This window comes from Pongo pygmaeus, chromosome 16 (genome assembly GCF_028885625.2).
Source record: "Pongo pygmaeus isolate AG05252 chromosome 16, NHGRI_mPonPyg2-v2.0_pri, whole genome shotgun sequence".
NCBI classification, from domain to species: Eukaryota; Metazoa; Chordata; class Mammalia; order Primates; family Hominidae; genus Pongo; species Pongo pygmaeus.
The window spans coordinates 43,503,556-43,524,527 of NC_072389.2; the positions used below are offsets into that span (position 1 = coordinate 43,503,556).

Here is a 20,972-nt window from a genome sequence, read left to right on the forward strand (position 1 = left end):
AGAAAATTAAAGTTCATAATAAGAGGCAACTATTTGAGATATCAGTTATTGACTTTGGTTATCAAGTAATTTAATCTGAATTTGGAATTATTATTTTAAAAATGAAATTATTTTTCATTGGATTCAAAGGTATTTCAGAAAGTTACTAGTAAAAATTTTTATGTCTGGTTACCAAGCATACTACTTCTTAGATAACACTATTTGTGAACATGTAATTATCTACTTGTAAGGTAGCAACTACAATATAGTATGTAGTAATTTAAAAGTATATATTTAATTGTACTCTCTTCTTCCAAATTACTAGTTGTTATTAGTGAAACAAAATGCACTTACACCCATTTTTGGCTTGGTCTATTTTAAATGCTTCTGGCAAGCAACACAGTTATTTTACGATGGGAGTTTTGCTCTATATTTCCCAAAATAACTTGGAATAAGTTTTCAGAAGTTGTAGTTATTTAGTAACCACAGTTTCTCCCCTTTTTTTCCCCTCTGTAAATTCTTACCCTGGAACTTTTTTCAGATGAAGGAAAAGGGTTGGAGATTGAAGCATTTTTACAGCCTTTAGAATCCATTAACAAACTCTTCAGAATTTATTCACATAAATTCTTTGAAGTGTTTAATACTTGTATCTGTCACTCAAACACCTCTGTCTCCATACTCAAAAATCCTCTTCATAAATAATGATCTCCCATCCTCGCATAGCAAGTGACCTGTTGTGGGGTAGTGGCATCACCTAGTCACCAACATCACCATCACTACTAAGATTTATTGAATATTTACTGTGTGTCAGGCAGTATTTTGAATACTTTATTAGTTCATCTAATTCTCAAAAGTCAGCTGGATGGTGAGTGATAGAGACTGGATGGGACCCAGCAGGTCTTGGCTACAAAGCCTACAAGCTTAACTAATTACTATACTGAATTCTTCTTACACAGTAGTAACAGTTTTCTTCTTCCTTGGGAAGTGAATGTGTCATGTTCCTGTCCTATTCTATTTTTCATAGCTTAATCATTTTATTTTGAACACTTTTCACTCATATAAAAATCCATTTTTGTTAAACACCTTCTTCCGCTGTCTCTTAACCTGGTGTAGTATAAGGAAACCATTTGTCTTCCCTCTCCCTTCATCTGTATCAGATTTTAATAAATTTATGTCAACAGTATTTTCAGTTTTCTTGAAGTCCAGAGTTCACCTGTTTATCTGTATTTTCATAAATAACGTCTGTTTAATGTTAACAGACAAAAGAATAAAAAATAAAAATAGATTTTAAAAGTTATTTTCGTTACCACTGGATTAAAAGACTTTAAGATCTTCTTAAAATATCTGTGGTTCCAAAAATATTTACCTTGCTAGTAAAGAATTTAGACTTGTATGTCTTAAGCAACTTAGGTTTGTTTAGATCTGTGTTGGAATGCAAAGTTGTACTACCAAATACACCTACATAACTGTATTTTCCTCCTTTATTATTATAGTCACTTTCTCAAAGCTGGCTCCAGCCAGTCTATTTGAAGCAATTATATTGTACTCCAACCTGGCCAGATCTGTTTGTATGTAAAAGTCTGAATTTTTCTTCATGCAGTCAGTATAAACATTTAAGTGCTTTTGAATTTGTTGCGGCTTTTTCTAGTTTACAATTTTCCATTATATGGTTTTTTTTTTTTTTTTTTTTGGTTAATGTCTTTATTTCTAATCCCTGTGCATTTGTAGATGATCAAAAGTTCAAAAAGTTCTAGTACTAATACTAAAACATTACTCTAATTTGTTCTTTGTCAACCAGCCGCATTTTTAATGGATCAGTGAAGGGTTATTCGTTTCATATTATTTTGGCAACATATTCTTTATAGTTATTCTTGTTGGTTGAGTCCTACATTTAATATTTACTTTACAGTAGCTGTCTACACTTCTGATGTCTTTCCAGTTTATTAATATAAACTATCTTTTGAGTAAAAAAGAGGGTGAGGCCATTGGTTGGCTTTTAAATTTATCTTTACTATCTATTTTATGAATGTCCTTCATTAATATGATGGGGGCCTGATGAAATTCACACCCACAACTAATTAATACTAGCAAGAAGTTTATTCAGCTTTTAATTAGAATTAGGGATGTATTCCAATAGACTGAATATTTTTAAGATTACGTTTTTAATAGCTTCTGGCAATGGCCTTTAGGATAGTCTTAACAAGACTTAGAATTATTTATTTCCCTTTGCACCATGTCTTGTCTTACAAAGAAGACAAGACGTTAATTGCCATTGGTAATTAGTCTAACTTCCTATTGGCCAGAAATAATGTATCCCTTTACCTCATTTCTCCTACAAAGTAAATAATTCACTTGGTAATATGGGATTGGTTGTTTCTAATCTCTTGTCAAAGATGTAATTGCTATTTTCTATAGTTTGTTGGCTAATTATGCCAATCTCAAATATGGTAATTCAGCATTGAACTCTGCTTCCCGTATGACTGTTGTTACTAATATTACTATTATCTTAAGATACAGAATTAATACAGTGAAAACTACATTAGGCCAAAGTCAGAACTTAGTGTTCTGATATAGTTGAGAAGGGACAGTGAAAATAGGCAGCAGAATTCAATAATTTTAAGAATCCTCTAGCCCTTAAAATTATTTTTGCTTTTCAGGAATGTAGATTTAGTTCTGATCAGATGATGAGTAAACATCTTCTGAGGCATTCTTTTTTTCTGCTTTCTTTTTCTTTCTTTCTTTTTTTTTTTTAACAACTTTCAACCCCATTGATTTTTTTTTTTTAAGTTTGAAGTAGACAGTTGGTATCTGTCTCTGTTACTTAATCAAGGTGTTACTATACATTGTCTTTAGTGTGATGAAAGTACATTTTAAAAAATGCTACTTAAAGTCAAAAGCAAAACAACTTTCTAATATATTATGTCACTTAGATAAATAAGAAAATATTGTATATTGCATAGGGAACCTGTGAGAATTATGTAAATGAGCGATAGACTGTTCTAGGAGACATATCCTAAAAATTATCTACAAAGATGTTGGGTGATTGTGCCAATAGATTACCTTTTTTCTATTCCACTGCCTATTCCAAAATTCATTTTAGCAACTACCATAGAAGTTTTTCCCTAAAGGATAATCAGTTTTATGCTACATTAAATATATAATGCCAACAGTATTTTCTCATATTTTTATAGATAGAAGTAAACAAGTTGAGATGTAGTTTATAATTCATATGTTTTTGTACTGGTTGGTATGATATTTAAACTCAGTATTTTCATGACTTTTAGGTGGAACACATTTCTGCATGGGTATTTATGTGAGTCAAAGAGCTAGTTCATTAGCCTCTTCATTTCCTCAGTGCATTTTAAAGCTCATTTTTATTTATTTATAATTTCATCCTTTAGATTCAAGGGGTACATGTGCAGATTGTGTTACCTGGGTATATTGGGTAATGCTGAGGTTTGGGGAATAATGGATTTTGACACCCATGTACTCAATAGGTTTTGAACTCTTACCTCCCTCCTTCTCTTTCCCCTGTAGTAGTTCCCAGTGTCTATTATTGCCATCTTTGTGTCTATGAGTATTCATTGTTAGCTCCCTCTTATAAGTAAGAACATGTGGTGTTTGGCTTTCGGTTCCTACATTAATTTGCTTAGGATAATGGCCTCTAACTATATCCATGTTGCTGCAAAGGACATGATTTCATTCTTCTCTATGGCTGTTTAGTATCCCATGGTATATGTTTTATAAGTATATACGTACCACATTTCTTTATTTAATCCACCATTGATGGACACCTAGGTTGATTCCATGTCTTTGCTATTGTGAATAGTGCTTAAACTTATTTTTAAAACTACTTTTTTCTGTGAGTGTTGGGAGGCTCCAAACAATAGATGCCATTTGAAGACAAGATTAGGGTATTAGGGTAGATCACATTGAAATTTTATTTATCTGAGAGTTAATAGTTGAAAATATTAATTTTGGAAAATAGAAGGGGGCTAATTCAGTAATATTTTCATGTATTAAAAATTAATTGTGTTATTATTATATATTAAAAACTACAATCAAACTGTTTTTATGTCTTCCCCTTTTTAACAATTCCAATTTAGCATTGTTTTAGAAAATACTGCTTTTCCCACTGTTTATGAATATAGTAAAAATGTTGCAGTAATTTATGACACTAACATTTACTTCCCCTTGAATTCTAGAACTTAATCATGAATTGTTGTTGTTGCAAAATGGTTGTAACAAATATTTAATAGTAAATCTGTGTAAAATGCTTTAGCAAAGTGCCGACTCATAAAAGCTTTGGATACATGTAAATTCTTTTCTTTTTTTGAGACAGAGTTTTACTCTTGCTGCCTAGGCTGGAATGCAATGGCATGATCTCGGCTCACTGCAACCTCTGCCTCCCAGGTTGAAATGATTCTCCTGGCTCAGCCTCTTGAGTAGCTGAGATTACAGGCTCCCACCACCACGCCCAGCTAATTTTTGTATTTTAGTAGAGACGGGTTTCACTATGTTGGTCAGGATGGTCTTGAACTCCTGACCTCAGTTGATCCATCCGCCTCAGCCTCCCACAGGGCTGGGATTACCGGCGTGAGCCACTCTGCCTGGCCGTTAATTCTTTTCTAATACATGTAGAATCATCAAAGTATAGGAAGCAAAAGTCTTGAGAGAATTTCACTGCATTGCCTATAAACGGGCAGGACTGAACCTTAGTCACATTTTTGGTTATTTCTGAATTAATAAAACTTACTACCAAGAATTATTATATTCAGTGGTATGCTGATAAAAGGTTTAACAATCAGCTTTCAAGAGGGGACACAAGTCAATGATTTATAGGACTTACATACCTCTACCATGGCTGCTTTTACTGAACATGCCATCATTGCATATAGCATTGGGAAGAAATGAGCAGCAGTGTGGCATTATATAGTATTTGCACCATACAGTTATGACAGACATAAACTACCTCAAGAACATAGGTAATTGTAAAAATATAGTAAAATAATTAGGAACTGATTAGTTTTATGTATTTATTATTTTATTTTTAATGTAATTTATTTCATTGTAGAGTTATATATTCTAGCTTTTAACAATTACTTCCAAAATTCTTGAAAATTTAATATCTGGCTCTTGGGAGCCAGTATAAGCAAACTCTAGCAGACCTCCCCTCCAAAAGTATAAATTAGAGATTCCTAGTCCATGATCTGTGAATGAGTTCCTAGGGAAGTGCATAAAGCCTAAAAGTTTTTCTGAGGAGAAGTATTGGTTGAGTGCCTAATGTTTGTCTGCCACTATAGTTTAAGGATTTGGCAAACAGACAAAGACCAGCTCATGCAGGGCCTAGTAGGTCATAGTAAGAATTTTAGTCTTGAAAGCATTGAAAAGACATTGAAACTAGGGAGTGGTCCAGTAAAGTTGCTATTTTTTTTTTTTAAGAAAAATTATTACTCTACCTGCAGAGTAGTGCAATTACTATTAGTAATTCACTACTACTAGTAATATCTGAGGGGATCATCAGCAGTGCGTGGAAGAGACGTGCAAGTGATAATGGTGATTGGAAAAGAGTGGAGGTAGTGAAAATACAATCTTTCACCAAATACCAACTGAGCATTTATTATGTGTCATGTGCTACTATGGGTTTCATTTGAATTATTTTTAATTCTTTTCCTCCTGTTTTCTTATAGGGGATTCTTAAAATAATTAAGGTGTGTAGTTCTAGTCTTTTTATTAGATTAATTGCAAAGATCACGAATATATCCACTTTTGTTTTATGTGACAACTAACGTGTATTATAAGCATACTGTGAATATGATGAAAGACAAAGGCCCAGGAACGAAAGACTGAAGAGACCTTATAACTGTCCTGGAATGGATCCTATACTGGAAGGATTTTTAAAATGCTCTAAAAGACTTTATTAGTATAGTAGGCAAAAGTGGAACATGGTCTATAGATTGAAGTTCTGTGTTGGTTTTAAATTTCCTGAATGAGATCACCATACTGTGATTACATAAGAGAACAGTATTGCACTTAGGAAATATACTCAAGTGCGTATTGAAGAGCAGTAGAACATAATATATGTAACTCCTTTGAAATAGTTCATAATAAAGTAAATTAAATGTTTATACATGGACATATGCGGAGAGAATGTTAAAAATTAATGAGATAAATCTGGATAAAAGGAAAACAGGAATTTTCTGTGTTATTCTTGTTACTTTTCTACAAATTTGAAATACTTTCAAAATAAAAACTTTAAAAACCAAGGGTATATTGCTTCATGCATTGCATGAAGCTCTTTACATGAATGCACATTCGGTCATTCCACTCTAAGCTCTGGGATATTTTAGTACTGCAATTTCTGTTTTAGAGATGAGTAAACTAAGGCTTCAAAAAGTTAGGTAACTCACTTAAATACACATTTTGAAAAAGTGGCAAAGTATTTGTTTTACTGCTATGACCATTAAATCCTTACACAAAATATAAATACATCTTTTAAGAAGTTTAGGAAAATGACTCTATTTTGTTTTGTTTTGTTTTTGAGACGAAGTCTCACTGTGTTGCCCAGGTTGGAGTGCAGTGACGTGATCTCAACTCACTGCAACCTCCGCCTCCTGGGCTCAGACGATTCTCCTGCCGCAGCCTCCTGAGTAGCTGGGATTACAGGCGCGTACCACCACGCCCAGCTAATTTTTTATATTTGTAGTAGAGAAGGGGTTTCACCATGTTGACCTTGCTGGTCTCAAACTCCTGATTTCAAGTGATCCGCCCGCCTCAGCCTCCCAAAGTGCTGGGATTACAGGTGTGAGCCACTGCCCCCAGCCAAAAATGACTTTAAAAAGTTAAATATTATTACCACCCCCCTGCCTCTTTCCTGGAAGTAATTCCTGATATATTCCTCCAGAAATTTTGTATGCAATGGGAGTGTATATGTGTGTATTCTTTAAAATGGGAGTATAATAAGCATCCTGTTTATAATGTGCATTTTTTATTCCATCTTAATCTCTTTATTGAGTGACTTTGTGAAGTAGACCACTTTATTTAAAATACTAAAAATTATTCATTAAAAAGTAATAGCATTGTATCACCTCAGTTTGTATTTATGAGCTACATTAGATGCATTTGATATATGTATATTAATTTTTGGTATTTGGCTTTTATCAGGTGGTTTTGGAATGTATGCTTAAAAAAGACCTCATTTATAATAAGGTCACTCCAACATTTCACCACTGGAAGATTGATGACAAGAAGTTTGGTCTTACGTTTCAAAGTCCTGCTGATGCTAGGGCTTTTGATAGAGGTATCCGAAGAGCTATAGAGGATATTTCTCAAGGTAGGTATTCTTGACTATTTTCTTAATTTATTTATCAGTTATATATAGTAGAGGTTATCTTTCTTAAAGTTGACCCAAAATAGTTTTCACACTTTAACCATGTCAGCTTTTGTGGTATGTGACCAGGCTTTGAAACCTCACAATAGATGAAGATTAAAATAATAGATTCCTTAACGTGATTTGTATTTGTCACATCATAGTCTATGTCAATTGCATGTATCATCTTGAAGAGTCCATCAACAGCTGACTTCAGATAATTCAAATGTTTTAAAATAAGAGCTTGAAGGAAGAGGGAATAGAAATGTACAGCTGTGAGAATCCCAGTTGGTATTCTACTTGTGTATGTATGACACCAGTCACATCCTTTCTTTGGGTAATTATATAGAACTTGTAATATTCAAATGTATGTAGACTCTAGTTATTCCATGACAAAAGTCTTCACTTGATTGATTTCGTTATTGAGGATTGGCAGAGACCACAAGCTCATCTATTCCTTTGTTATCTTGCCAGTCTATTAAAATTATTAACTCAAAAGCATACAGGTTTTGAAGGGAAGAATAATGTTTTTTCATGTAAGACTGGCTTATGCTTACTTAAACAAAAATCACATTAAAACCCATTTCTTCCCATAAAGGAAGAAATATCTAAGACTTGATTTTTTTTTCTAATTAGAAGGAAAATTATTTCAATTTAACTAACTTTCTGTATAAAGTAACTGAAAGTCTGCTAGACTACATTGTGATTTGTGTATTTTGAAGATGTCATTTTAATAAGAAAATCTGAAAACATAAACTGTAAGACCAATCACAGGCAAGAACATGGAAATACATTGTACAAATCTGTTTTGATAGTGCATGAAACTGTAGTTAAGTAAATTATTTAGCTACTTTAAAAGATTAGAATTTGGTAAATGAGTAATTTTTTATTCTGATCCAGAAAAAATTACTATGAAGTAATAGTAGCCATTTTGTCTTTATTGTAAGACCCCATAAATTCTCCTTAGATCAGTGTTCTTAACCTGGGAAGCTTTTGAAGCTTAAAATGACTAGTCTGCACTCCAGACCAATTGAATCTATCTGGGGAATAGAGTCGAGTCATCCCTTATTTTTCAAAAACTCCAAGAAAGTTCAAATATGGTGAGGAATTGTTCTCTAGTCAAGTAATTGTAATTTGAATTTGAAGGAAAAAAATAGAAAACTTAAAAAAAAAAAAATACATGTTGTTCTGTGCCTCATTCCACAGAGATTCTGATATATTTTGGTTTGACGCCATACTCTGGCATCAGTGTATTTTTTGACAGTTCCTCAGTTGATTCTAACCTTTAGCCAGGTTTGAAGAACCAGTGTTTTAAAGAGAAAAATAGTATCCATGGCTGCTGGAATTTATATGATGTAAAGGTTTGAATTACTTTTAAGTTTATGCTCATGTACCATAACAGTATACCTCTTTCACTAGGATCAAACAGATTGGGTTTAATGTTTTAAAAAATGATTTATAGGGAGTAGCTTACAAACTTCTAGGTAGAGTAGACTACAGTACTTAGTCTGCCTTGTTATTTTTGAACATTAAAAAACATTAGCTAGCATTATTATCAGCTGCTATATAGACTTTCAACAATCTCAAATTGCTTTTACTTGACCTTCTGTGACAAAAAGATAAAATATGCTGCTCTTTCCAAAGGGCGCATTTCTTATCTCATGCCTACTCCATGCTAAGCTGTGCCTCTCAAGGGTAGCATGAACTAAGAATACTTTGCTAGGACAAATCCTTTCTTATTAATTTATTGAAACTAAAGGTACTCTTAACAGCATGAAAATCTGTACAGAGACATTGATGCAAAAAAGTCAGTAACAACAATTGGCCATTAACTATCAATAGTGGATTAAAACTCATTTGTTTTCCATCTTAGCTAAAGCAACTAAAATCCTGGTTATGGGTACTAAATACTGTTTCCTGGGTCAAAGCATTTAGAAAAATTGAATAAATCACATCTTAGCATCACCATAGCAGTGTAATTATAATCTGCCTAGTAATTTTGAGTATTTGGGAGAAACTAGGGGCAGGGGTAGCTAGAGATAGTATACTTTCAGAGAAAACATCTTGTTAGTAAGCAGCTGGAAATTTACCTATAGAGGAGGGAAATAATTACATTATTCTCCATTATTCTAATAGGGGCAAATACAAGTGGCCAGTATCTTAATTGCCAGGCAGTCCAGAAAGATCTCTGATTAGCCTTCTAAAGTATTATAATGACATAATCAATTAGTCATTAATACTGGACTCTAAGACAAAAATTCTATACTTAATTAACTTTTATCTATTTTCTTAGGATGCCCCGAATCAAAAAATGAAGCTGAAGGGGCAGATGACTTACAAGTAAGTAATGGCTTGGAAGGAATTTGTAAACATAAAGGATGTGGAAGAAATCACTAGCCTTATTCAATAAACTTATCAATTACTAAGAATATTTCTAAGACACTGTATTTGTCAGATTTCTCCAGAAGAAAAGAACCAATACAGGTTGAGCATCCCTCATCTGAAAATTTAAAATCTGAAATGTTACAAAATCTGAAACTTTTTTTCTTTTTGAGACAAGGTCTTGCTATGTTGCTCAGGCTGGTCTCGAACTCCTGGGCTGAAGCGATCCACCCACCTCCCCACAGTGCTGGGATTATAGGCCTGAGCCACTATGCCCGGCCCCAAAATCCGAAACTTTTTGAGTATGGACATGACACCTCAAGTAGAAAAAATTTACACTTGACCTCATGTGATGAATCACACTAAAAATGCAGTCAGAATTTTGTTTCATGAACGAAATTATTTAAAATCATGTATAAAATTACCTTCAGCCTGTGTGTTATAAGGTGTATAAACATAAATAAATTTCATCTTTAAATTGGGTACTATCCTTAAGATGTCTTATTATGCACATACAAATATTCTGAAATTTGAAACAGTTCTGGTTCCAAGCATTTCAGATAAGAGATACCAATCTTTATATAGAAAGTAAAGTTTCTGGTTTTTTTTTCTTTTTTAAGGAAGTGGTTCATAAGATTGTGGGCTGGGTTGGCAGAATGGGCAGGCATGCTGGAAATTGGCACAAGTTGATGTTGCAGTCATGAGAAGGCCGAATTCTATTCTCTTCAGAGGACTTCAATCTTTTTTCTTATGCCTTTCAAGTAATTGCGTGAGGTCACCCACATTATGGAGGATGCGTAACTGCCATATTAAAAGGACATTCAAGCAACACTGTGTAGATACTCACGTGGTGAGGAACTGAAGCGTTCAGGCAATAGCCATATTAGTGAGCCACCTTGGAAGCAGGTTATTCAACTCCAAGCAAGCCTTAATAGATGACCACTTGTGGCATGTTTTCATTGCAACTTTATGAGGAACCCTGAGCCAAAACCATCTAGTTAAGCTGCTCTTGAATTCCTGGTCAACAGGAACTGTGAAATAATAAATGTTTGTTATTTTAAGCCACTAAATTTGGGAATGATTTTTGACTAATGCAGGTTCTGGAGACCTGAAAATGGAGCACTGCTGTAACAAATACTAAAACATGGGAATGACTTTGGACTCAGGACTCAGACAGTAAATAAAAGCTGGAAGGTCTTTGAGGCGAGTTTTAGTGAAGTTCCGAAGAGACTTACTGGAAGCTTGAAGATCTTTGAATAGAGTGTCAGTGAGGGCTTAAATGAAAATGAAGAAAACCATATTGGAAAATGGAAGAAAGGGAATGTTTGTTTAGTGGCTGAAAGCTTAGCAACAATGTCATGGCAGTAATATGGGAAGCAGACAATGTACCTAATGTACTGGGTGGTTAAGCTAAGGAGTTTTCAAGCAAAAGGTTGAAGCTGTTTGCCTGGTTTCTTCTTACTGCTTATGATAAACAGTAAATGAGAGAAGTAAGCTAAGGAAGGGCTCCTAAACAAAAAGAACGCAGGGCTTTGCTGGTTTTGAAAATTCTCAGTTTCTCAGTATGTCAAACAGCTAAGATTAAGAAATGGCTTCTAAGCAAAGATCAAATCCAGGGCCTTCTCAGAAAATCATTGTCTAAGGATGTGAGTGTAAATTCCTTTGTTAAGACCTCAGGAGGATTTAAGATGAACCTCAGAGAAACTTTCGATCAAAATAGTAGGTCCTAAAGAAGTGTAAATGTATGTCACTTAGCAGAAGTTTAAGGTTGAGAAGAATTTTTCTCATTTATGAGTGTGCTTTTTATCTAATGGAGTGGACCTCTATAAGATTCACAAAGTTTTTCAAAGCATTATGTTGGCAGAAATACCACCTTTGATTGAAGAGGGGCCCTTTGGATCCCCAAAATTCCACTGGCAGGAAGTAAGTTGAAAACACTATGCAGATGCAAACTTGGCCCACCTTTCAATGAAAATAGAAGGAAATTAGAAATTAGAACCAAGATCTCAAAGGCCAGAGCCACGAGTTATGAAAAATTATTCCCAGGCCCTAAGTTCCACTCTAGGAACTTCCAACATTGCCACCTTGATTTCAGAATTATGTGTACCAATAACTATGTTGTTCCTCTCATTTTTTCCACTTTTGAGCAAGAAGGTCACATGACAGTTACCCTCTGCCTGTCCTACCATTGTCTTTTGGGTATGTGTTGGGCAGGTAATTTGTCTCTTTAGTTCCAGAAATCAGATTGAGAGAAGCAATATGTATTCAGGGAGCGGCATTTAAGGAACTACATACACCCAGGAAATTTCATCTGTACCTGCACCTGTTTAGAAGACAACATCCTAGCTTTGAAGATGTTGCTGTAAAAAGATGAGACTTTTAGGGAGTCATGGGAGGGTAGAGTGTATTTTGAATATGAGAAAAATATAAATAATTGGTGTTCAAAGAGCAGTGAATTATGGTTGTTTTAAAATACGGGAACATTATTTTATACTTCTCTCGTCATTGGAGTCTAATTCCCCTCTTCCTGAGTATAGGCTGTTCCTAAGGACTCACTTCTACCACACGGAATGTGTTGAAAATGAAGTGTGACTTCTGAGGGTAGATCCTAAGAAAATTTCTGGCTTCCATCTTGCTTTCTCTCTTGGATCACTCTGGGAGAAGCCAGCTACTATACATGAAGACACTGGAGGAGAGATGTATGAGGAGATCCATGTGAGGAATTGAGGTCATCTGCCAACAACCAGCAAAGAACTGGAGCCTTCTAGCAACAACCACGTGAAGTGAACCATCCTAAAAGCAAGTCCTCCAGCCACAAACAAGCCTTCAGATAATTATTGCCACTGCTAATATCTTGACTAGAACTTCATGGGTACTATGAGCCAGCATCACCCAGCTAAATTGGTCCCACATTTCTGACTTACAGAAACTAAAAGATAATAAATGTTTGTGTTTGAAGCTGCTAAGTTTTGTGGTAATTTTTAATGCATCTATAGGTAAAGAATACACAAGCAGAAAGGGAAGTTTAACTTTTTCTTAAGACGATTAGAATGATAGCTAATTTTTTCCAACTGCAAAAGAAAACTCTTAAATTTACCTTAGTACCATTGATTTCATTCATGATGTTCCAAAGGTTTAGAAGGTCATTCTTCTTTTGGAATGTATGGGAAGTTGCAGTGTGTTCTGATTTATCTAGCTACTTTATTAGGAATAAAATAGATCATGTTAAGTTTCATAATTCATCTTATGGGTTTGGCATAAATGTTTTGAATACAGATTATGGTTTAAGGTAGTGTTTATATCGGGTTTACTTCATTGGCAATTGTTTGCAAAGACAACCAATATAGTTTAAAAGAATAATGCATTATCTAATTTTTTAACACAGTAAAAGTAATGATAATGTTATATTTAAATAAATGTTTTGAAGGCATTAAATGTCAAGAGTGGAAATCCTCTCCCTTTTGGATGTTCATTAATTAATTCAACAAATATTTGAGTACCTATTTCTGTGCCAATAACTGCTAGACATTTCCTTCATAAGCTATTGGACAACTTTCTGCTTTCAACAATTAATGTCTTCATCAATTATCATAAGTCAACAATGAAATTTACTTTTCTATTTCATGTCTGTCTTTGGAAGGTTTTATAACAGATCATCATTTGAATTTAAAATCCTATCTTTCTTATCTTTTATTCCTGATGTGTAGTATAGTGCTAATCACATACATAGTTGGCACTCAAAAGTTTTGAGGAAAAGTCTTAAAAGTTAAGATTTTTAAAAACCTAACCAATATTAAGGTATGAATGTTCTTTTCATTTGGTTTCTTTTCTTTGACTATTTTAATGAGACAAATGAGAGCTTTTGGTTTGTTTGTTTGTTTTTGAGACAGGGTCTTACTCTGTTGCCCAGGCTGGAGTGCAGTGGCATGATCTCATCTCACTGCAGCCTTTGCCTCCTGGGCTCAAGTGGTCCTCCCACATCAGCCTCCCAAGTAGCCATAGGCACGTACCGCCACTCGCGGCTAATTTTTGTATCTTTTTGGTAGAGACGGGGTTTTGCCACGTTGCCCAGGCTGGTCTCAAACTCCTGGGCTCAAGTGATCCACCCACCCACCTTGGTCTCTCAAAGTGTTGGGATTACGGCATGAGTCACTATGCCGGGTCTAGGTTTTTCTTGTTGTTGTTTAATGCTAGCTTATGCTTGTTTTAGGATCATTTTTAGTGCTGACAGAGTTGTCACTTAAAACGTTTACAGCTCTTATTGTTCAGATATGCTGGATTGAGAACAAAACCCACAAAACTTACCTCACAACAGGCTTGAGGTTGAAAGAGGAAAAGATCTTAGATATCATGTTTTTGGGCAGAAGAAAGATGAGATCTGATTGATATGAAGTAAAACATTGTCATGTTTTCTCGTTTGGCCATTGAGAAGTATGTGACTAAGTTAATCTTTTTTAGAAGTAAGTAATGTCATTTCTGAGCCAAAATGATTAGAAGGCTATGATTTATGTTTGTCTAATTTTGCTTTAGGCAAGGGATATGAATTGTTCATGTAATGATTTTCAAAGGTGGTAATATTTTAATAAGGCTGTATATCTGAAAACTAAGTTAGTGGATTGGCTTTATTTAGGTAGTACAGAGTATTTAATGGTACTGCAAGCTATCACAATCCTTTAGTAAGTGCTGCCTTAACAGTTTTCAGAAAGCCCTGATGTTAGGTTGAGTTTTATTTATTGCCCAATAAGAGAGCAAGAAAATTCTCTGTATAACTTTTTGCATAATGTTATTTAAAATTTTATTGACTCTTAGACTAATATGTGCATATTTCGAAAATTACAAAGACAAAATTAGGAATCATTCATTCCTACCCAAAAATAATTACTGTTTATATTTGGATATTTCTGCTTAGGTTTTTCTTTCTTCTGGCATCTTGTATACAAATGCATACTTCCTTTTAAAAGCACCATTGGGATCATATTTCTAAAATGCAGTCAGCTTAAAATCTCTTGGTCATTTTCATTGTGTCAGTCTAACTTCAGAGTCTTTGATCTTAGCCATTACATTATGTAGCTATACTACAATTTAATCATTCATGTCATTGAATATTTCCCACAGCCTTTTACATACATTTTAATTTGTATCTTTGAGTGTGACCTTAAGATGAAAATCCTAGAAATATACTTATAATTTAAAGGGTTGAAGATTTATGTGTTAGCAGGATGTGTGTAACTACTGCTTATTAACTCAAAGGTAGATCTACAGACAGTAAACAATCTCTGCAAACCTAATACCACATTAAGCCAAACTAACTCTTCATTAGAAACATAGTTTAGTTCTTCTGTTGAATAAGCCAGGTTAGAGGACTTGTTTTCCTTTACCACTATTGCCAGACATTGTGTCTTGCTGCGTTTTTTATATTCCTTCTATATTATTTCATCACAGATCACTGTGTTCAGGTTGCTTAAAGAAAATGCTATATGCTGTTAATGTTTCCAGTCAAAGCTCATAGACAAATAGAAAACTAAAAATTCAAAGGCTGGTTTATTCTTACCCTTAAGCTAATCAAACTAAAGAAAGCTAATGAACAGAATAGAAGACAGTTGTGGCCAAATTTAAATGAATTGCAACTGGAAACACTACACCACAATGTTAATAGTGGTTTTGTTGGGCTTTTGGAATTAGAGTAATTTTTTTCCTTTTTTTCTGTGGTTCCTAAGCTAGCATAATTTGAGCATATAATTTTAAATACCTAAAGAATTGCTTTGGTAGCATGTTTAACACATGTAATGCCAAGATATAAGGGCTCTTTACCAAAGAAAATTTTAAACCACTTCTGTCATTTAATAAACCAATGATATAATTATTTAAAAACTTATTTTAGTAGGATATGAGCCAGCCACACATTTTGCAAACCTGTAATTTGTGATTTACAATTACAAGAATGATGTTCTTGAGCAGTATGTCAACTGGGATATCCCTTTTTTTCTGCATTTGACTTATTTATTGGGAATCATACATTAACAACGGTTTGCAAAACAGCACTAAATTTTCTCTAAGAACTAGTACTAGCAGAAGGGGTGCAAAGGGAGGAGAGAAGCAAAATCTGTTTTTGTTTTTTCTGCAGCTGTCATCTGGCCTTATGTTCTGATCAAGAGCTACAGCTGGAATTATTTTATTGCTTTACTCTGTATCCTTTTGCCTCCACACACAAAATTGCTATAGAAGTCTTTGAAAAATAAAAAGCTCGGCAATCACTTACCAACCATAAGAGAATAATTCTTACACCAGCAGCTGAGAGTAAAACAAATTTTCATTGTGCATTAACTATGGGCATGGGTTACTTTGTAGACAATACACATTAGCCTGTGCCAGCATACAATACTAAAAGCATTGAAAGTGAGTATATATAACTGCTATAGATATAATTTTTTTTAAGCTAGAGATCGTGCCAGTGTATTTACAGTCTTTGTGCCTATCATATATTAAACTTTTTGCTCTTGTGGAAGATTTTTTGGCATTTCCCACCACCTAATTTTATGTTATGTTCATGTTTCCATAGTAATTGTCACTTTTCAGGGGTTATAACCCAGTTAAAAAAAAATAGAAGTTTGTCTAAGTCTGAGCACTTTATGCTCAATCATATCCAAATTAAGAAAGTGTTTTGGTTATTACTACAGGTTGAGCATCCCTAATCCACAATTCAGAATGTTCCAAAATTCAGATTTTCTTAAGCACTGATACGTGGCTCAAAAGAATGCTCAGATTTTGAATTTTTTTTATTAGGGTAGCTATATTGTATTGTATTATATTATATTATATCATACGCATTTATACTTAGGTTGAACATCCCTAATATAAAAGTTAGGTAAGCAGTAAGGCCCAGTGTGGGCAGAGATGTAAGGAAATGTTTCCTCTGTCTTAAACAATTAAGGGGTTTTCAGTTGATAACATAAGTTTGCCAAAGGGTAGCTTGGTAATATAATTGAATATGTGTATATACTTTATTCAACAATTCCATTTATAGGAATTAATACTAAAGAAATAATACAAGTACACCAAGATATATGTAAAAAGAAGTACATTACAATGCATATAACAAAATTTTGGAAATCTAAATGCCCATAATCAGATTATTAGCTGAGTAATATATGACATATGCAGTACTGGACTTCTTTGCAGCAGTTGCAAAGTGTAACTTGTATACTGGTATGGGGAAAGGTCCATGGAATGTTAAGGAGTGAAGAAAAAGAGCACTGTGTGGATAGACTGCAATATAAATGGGATCAAATTATACATAGCATGTAAACACATATGCATGCATTAGGAAGTTTAGGAAGATATATGTCAAATAGTAATAGTGGCCATTCCACGGGGGTAGGATTATGGAAATAATTTTTATTGTTTTTATAACTTGAACTTTGAATAACAGTTATTCAAAGATATTTTTTGCCAGGTGTGATAGCTCATGCCTGTAATCCCAGCAGTTTGGGAGGATGAGATGGAAAGACTGCTTGAGCCTAGGAGTTCAAAACCAGCCTGAGCAACATAGTAAGACTCTGTCTCTACCAAAAGCAAAAAATTAGCCAGGCATGGTGGAGTCCACCTGTAGTCCCAGCTACTCAGGAGGCTGAGGTGAGAGGATCATTTGAGCCTGGAAGGTCAAGGTTACAGTGAGCTGTGATCGTGCCACTGCATTCCACCCTGGGCAACAGAGCAAGACCTTGTCTAGCTAGCTAGCTAGAGTGTTTAGATTTATTATTGCTTAAGGAGCTCTCTTTATACACTTTTTTTCTAATATATCACATTTACTCCTGAGGTATCAATGTGATCTGATTATTGGATATTTGCATGTCACAGATTATAGAATTTTCAGTGTGTGCCAGGCATATAGTTCTATGCTCCAGGGATAAAACTTAGGCAGAGTCCCTCCTTACAGGTTGTCCTAGTTCGTTCTAGCTGCTACAGCAAAATGCCATGACTGGGTAGCTTATAAACAAAAGTAATTTGTCACCATTCTTGAGTCTCGGAAGTCCACTCAAGGCACAGACTGTGCCTGGTGAGGGCCCACTTTCAGGTTCATAAGTGATACTTGGCTATATCCTCACATGGTGGAAAGAACAGGACAGCACTCTGGAGTCTCTTTTATAAGGACACTAATCACATTCATGAGGGCTCTACCTTCCTAACTGAATCATAGCCCCACCTCCTAATACCATCATATTGGTAATTAGATTTCCACATATGAATTTTGTGGGGGACACAAACATTCGGAGTATAGCACTAGTTCATGGGAAAAATGTAAATAAAAGAGTACTCAGAATATAGGGTGATAGATACATATAATTTTAAGGTAATTCAAAGGAGGGAGTGATTAACTTGTGAGTGAATCAACAAAGACTTTTTGATGAGTTTGTGGCTGAGGTTAAGCATAAAACAGTTTTTTAGTGGAAAATTTGAAGCATGTCATTGTTGGGCAGAGGAAGTGACAAGTACCAGAAAATCAGAAGTATGAAACATCAGATGCTAACAGAAAGAGACAGGTACATCAATATTTTTAAAGCAAAGAAATGAGGATGAAAATCAGTAGGAACAAGCCATATTAAGAAAGTATATTGACTCTTTTAAAGTAACAGACTGTGTGTTCATTTATTCTTTTGTTCATTCTTGGAGTTTCTTATTCACATAAGGAAAGCCACTATATAATTTTTAATAAGATGGATCCATTATAGTAGAAATTAAGTAGCAGATATACATATAAGAGTGAACAGTGTGACAGCACCTAGTCTTGGTAGGAATATGGAGCACCAATTGTGAATATATGAATTGTTTAAACCACCTCAAAAATCATTTTCATTATGAGAACTGGAACATATATATATCCCGTGACCCAGCATTTCTATTCTTTATGTCTTCTAGAGAAACTCTTGTGCATATATACCATAAGGCCTATACACTATTATTCCTAGCAACATTTATTGAAATAGCAAAAAATTATAACTGCCCAAACATCCATAGACAGAGAATAGATGAATAAATTTTTTTTTTTTTGTAGTGTTCTTATCCAGACTCTGCCACCTAGTAACATTTATTTTAGGCAAGTTGCTTAATCCCTTTGAATTTTAGTCTCTTCATGTGGAGTAGGTTGATAGTACTATGTACCTCAAAAGATTATTGTGAGGATTGAGTTAACCCATGTAAAGTACTTGAGACTGTCTGATACATAGAAAATGCTCAATATATTTTAGCTATCCATTGGTACACAGAGGTCAAAATGACTGATTATTGCTACACATGTCAATGTGAATGAATTTCACTGAAAAAAATTGAGCAGAAAATTTCAGAATGTCCCATGATATCAGTCAGTTCAAAAGTATCTATAACTAAATATTGTTCAGGGATATTTATGTAGTAAAACTGTAAAGAAGATAAGAAAATGAAAAAAAATATGACTTCAAGATAGGGTTTATCTGCTGAGGGTCCAAGTGGTAGAGGTGGGGGGTGCTAATACGGAGGAACACAGAGGAGTAATTAGTTGTATTGGTTATGTTCACTTTCCTTAAGTTGGGTGACAAATGTACACGTTCTATTATTATTTATATGATTATGTATATAGTCCTTTATACATATAAAATAACTCCTTGGAGAGAGAACCCATGAGTCCTCTGGTTCTAGCCTCAACTCCACGGAACTATATTGATAGTTTCTGGTATTTTAAAAGTAAAAATATGAATCCATCAATTCATCCTTCTATCAGTTAGACAAATGGAATCATGCCATGTTGACTGTTCTGTACCTAGCTTTTTTCATTTAACAGTGCCTTGGGAATACTGAAAATATCGTTTTAATAGCTGCACAGAATTCTGTCATATATCATAATTTTTGACCAGTTCCCTGCTGGTAGAGCCATAAGATATTTTGATTCTTGTTTTCTTTATTTTTGTTAAAAAATAGTGCTACTGTGATTGTGTGTGTGTGTGTGTGTATCTGTATATACAGTCAATCTCTCAAAGTAGAAATGCTGGGTCAAAAAGTATGGATTTTTTTTTTCCAGTGCCATTATCAAATTGCCCTCTCACCAACAGTGCAAAAAAGTACTTCTATTTCTCCAAACCCTTGCCAACATTCAGTATTACTACCTGTTTTTTACATCTTTCCTAGTTAGTATATAAAAATGGCATTATACGTTCATGTGTCTTTAATTGAATGGTCAGTATGTTTTTATATACTTACATTCCATTTCTTTTTCATAGGAAAATAAAATTGGGCTTTATCTTGTGAGTCTCATGTTTCCCAGGGAGAGAGGGCTCATTTCTATGTGCTGTGTAAATTATGTACCTTGCAAAAGACTTCCTTAGCTAATACTTATTCTCCTCCCTGTCCTCTCCAGTATGTGCCCAGTCTTCCAACAAAGCTTTGGTAATTGGAAACCTTAAGGGGTTTTGAACAGAAAAACCAATTAGATTTGCCTGAAGAATAATGGGACAAAGGCTGGAAACAAGGAAATCAGTTAGAAACCTACTGAAATAAGACAGGCAAAAAAAGATAATGAGGGCTTTGCATTAAGACAGTGAATAGTAGGTATTGAGAAAAGGAAATGGATTTGAAAGATACTCAGAAGATTACCTTGTTTAGAAAATTGTTTTATTGACATAAAGACATATTCTGCATGAATTCAGAAGGATTTGGGCAAAGGTATAGTATGTCTCTCAGTTAATTATTTCAGATGAAGAGGGAAAATGTATTTAAGCTAAAAAATGATTTCATTGATACAGTATATTTGTATTATATTTTTAAATATTATGATTTATCAGGCACAATGGCCAATACCCGTCTGTAATATCAGCTACTAGGGAGGACCAGTTGAGGCCAGGAGTTTGAGGCCATCCTGGACAACATAGTAAGACCCTGTCTCTTGAAAAAGAAAGGCAAAACAGGAATAGAATTGATGCTAAACCTGCCTCATTCTAGCAATAATATTCATAAACATGTTAATTGAAAAAAAGATCAGTCTCATTGAGTTATACCTCCAATAAAGTTTAAAATAATAAAAATTTAAAATATCAAATGATTCTATATCAAAAGGGAGAAAGTATGCAGTACCTTGATTTTAAAATTATATAAAAGTAAGCTTACAAAATTGGAAAATTAATTATACCATCAAGGAGTATTAGCCTTCATTGTATTTCCAACTTCTTATCTTTTTATGGCTATGATAATACTGTAAATAAAATTTTATGTACTG

The 20,972-nt window shown here is 34.2% G+C and overlaps 1 protein-coding gene across 1 annotated transcript in view; it reads left to right on the forward strand.

Annotated features, from left to right (window-relative positions):
* The window catches only part of SPRED1 (sprouty related EVH1 domain containing 1), a 104,877-nt gene that overhangs the window by 62,184 nt on the left and 21,721 nt on the right, over positions 1 to 20,972 (forward strand). Inside the window, exons 3-4 of the mRNA XM_054451296.2 lie at positions 7,144 to 7,312; positions 9,642 to 9,688. Coding sequence (XP_054307271.1) covers positions 7,144 to 7,312; positions 9,642 to 9,688 — 216 coding nt within the window. The remainder of the gene's footprint in view (positions 1 to 7,143; positions 7,313 to 9,641; positions 9,689 to 20,972) is intronic.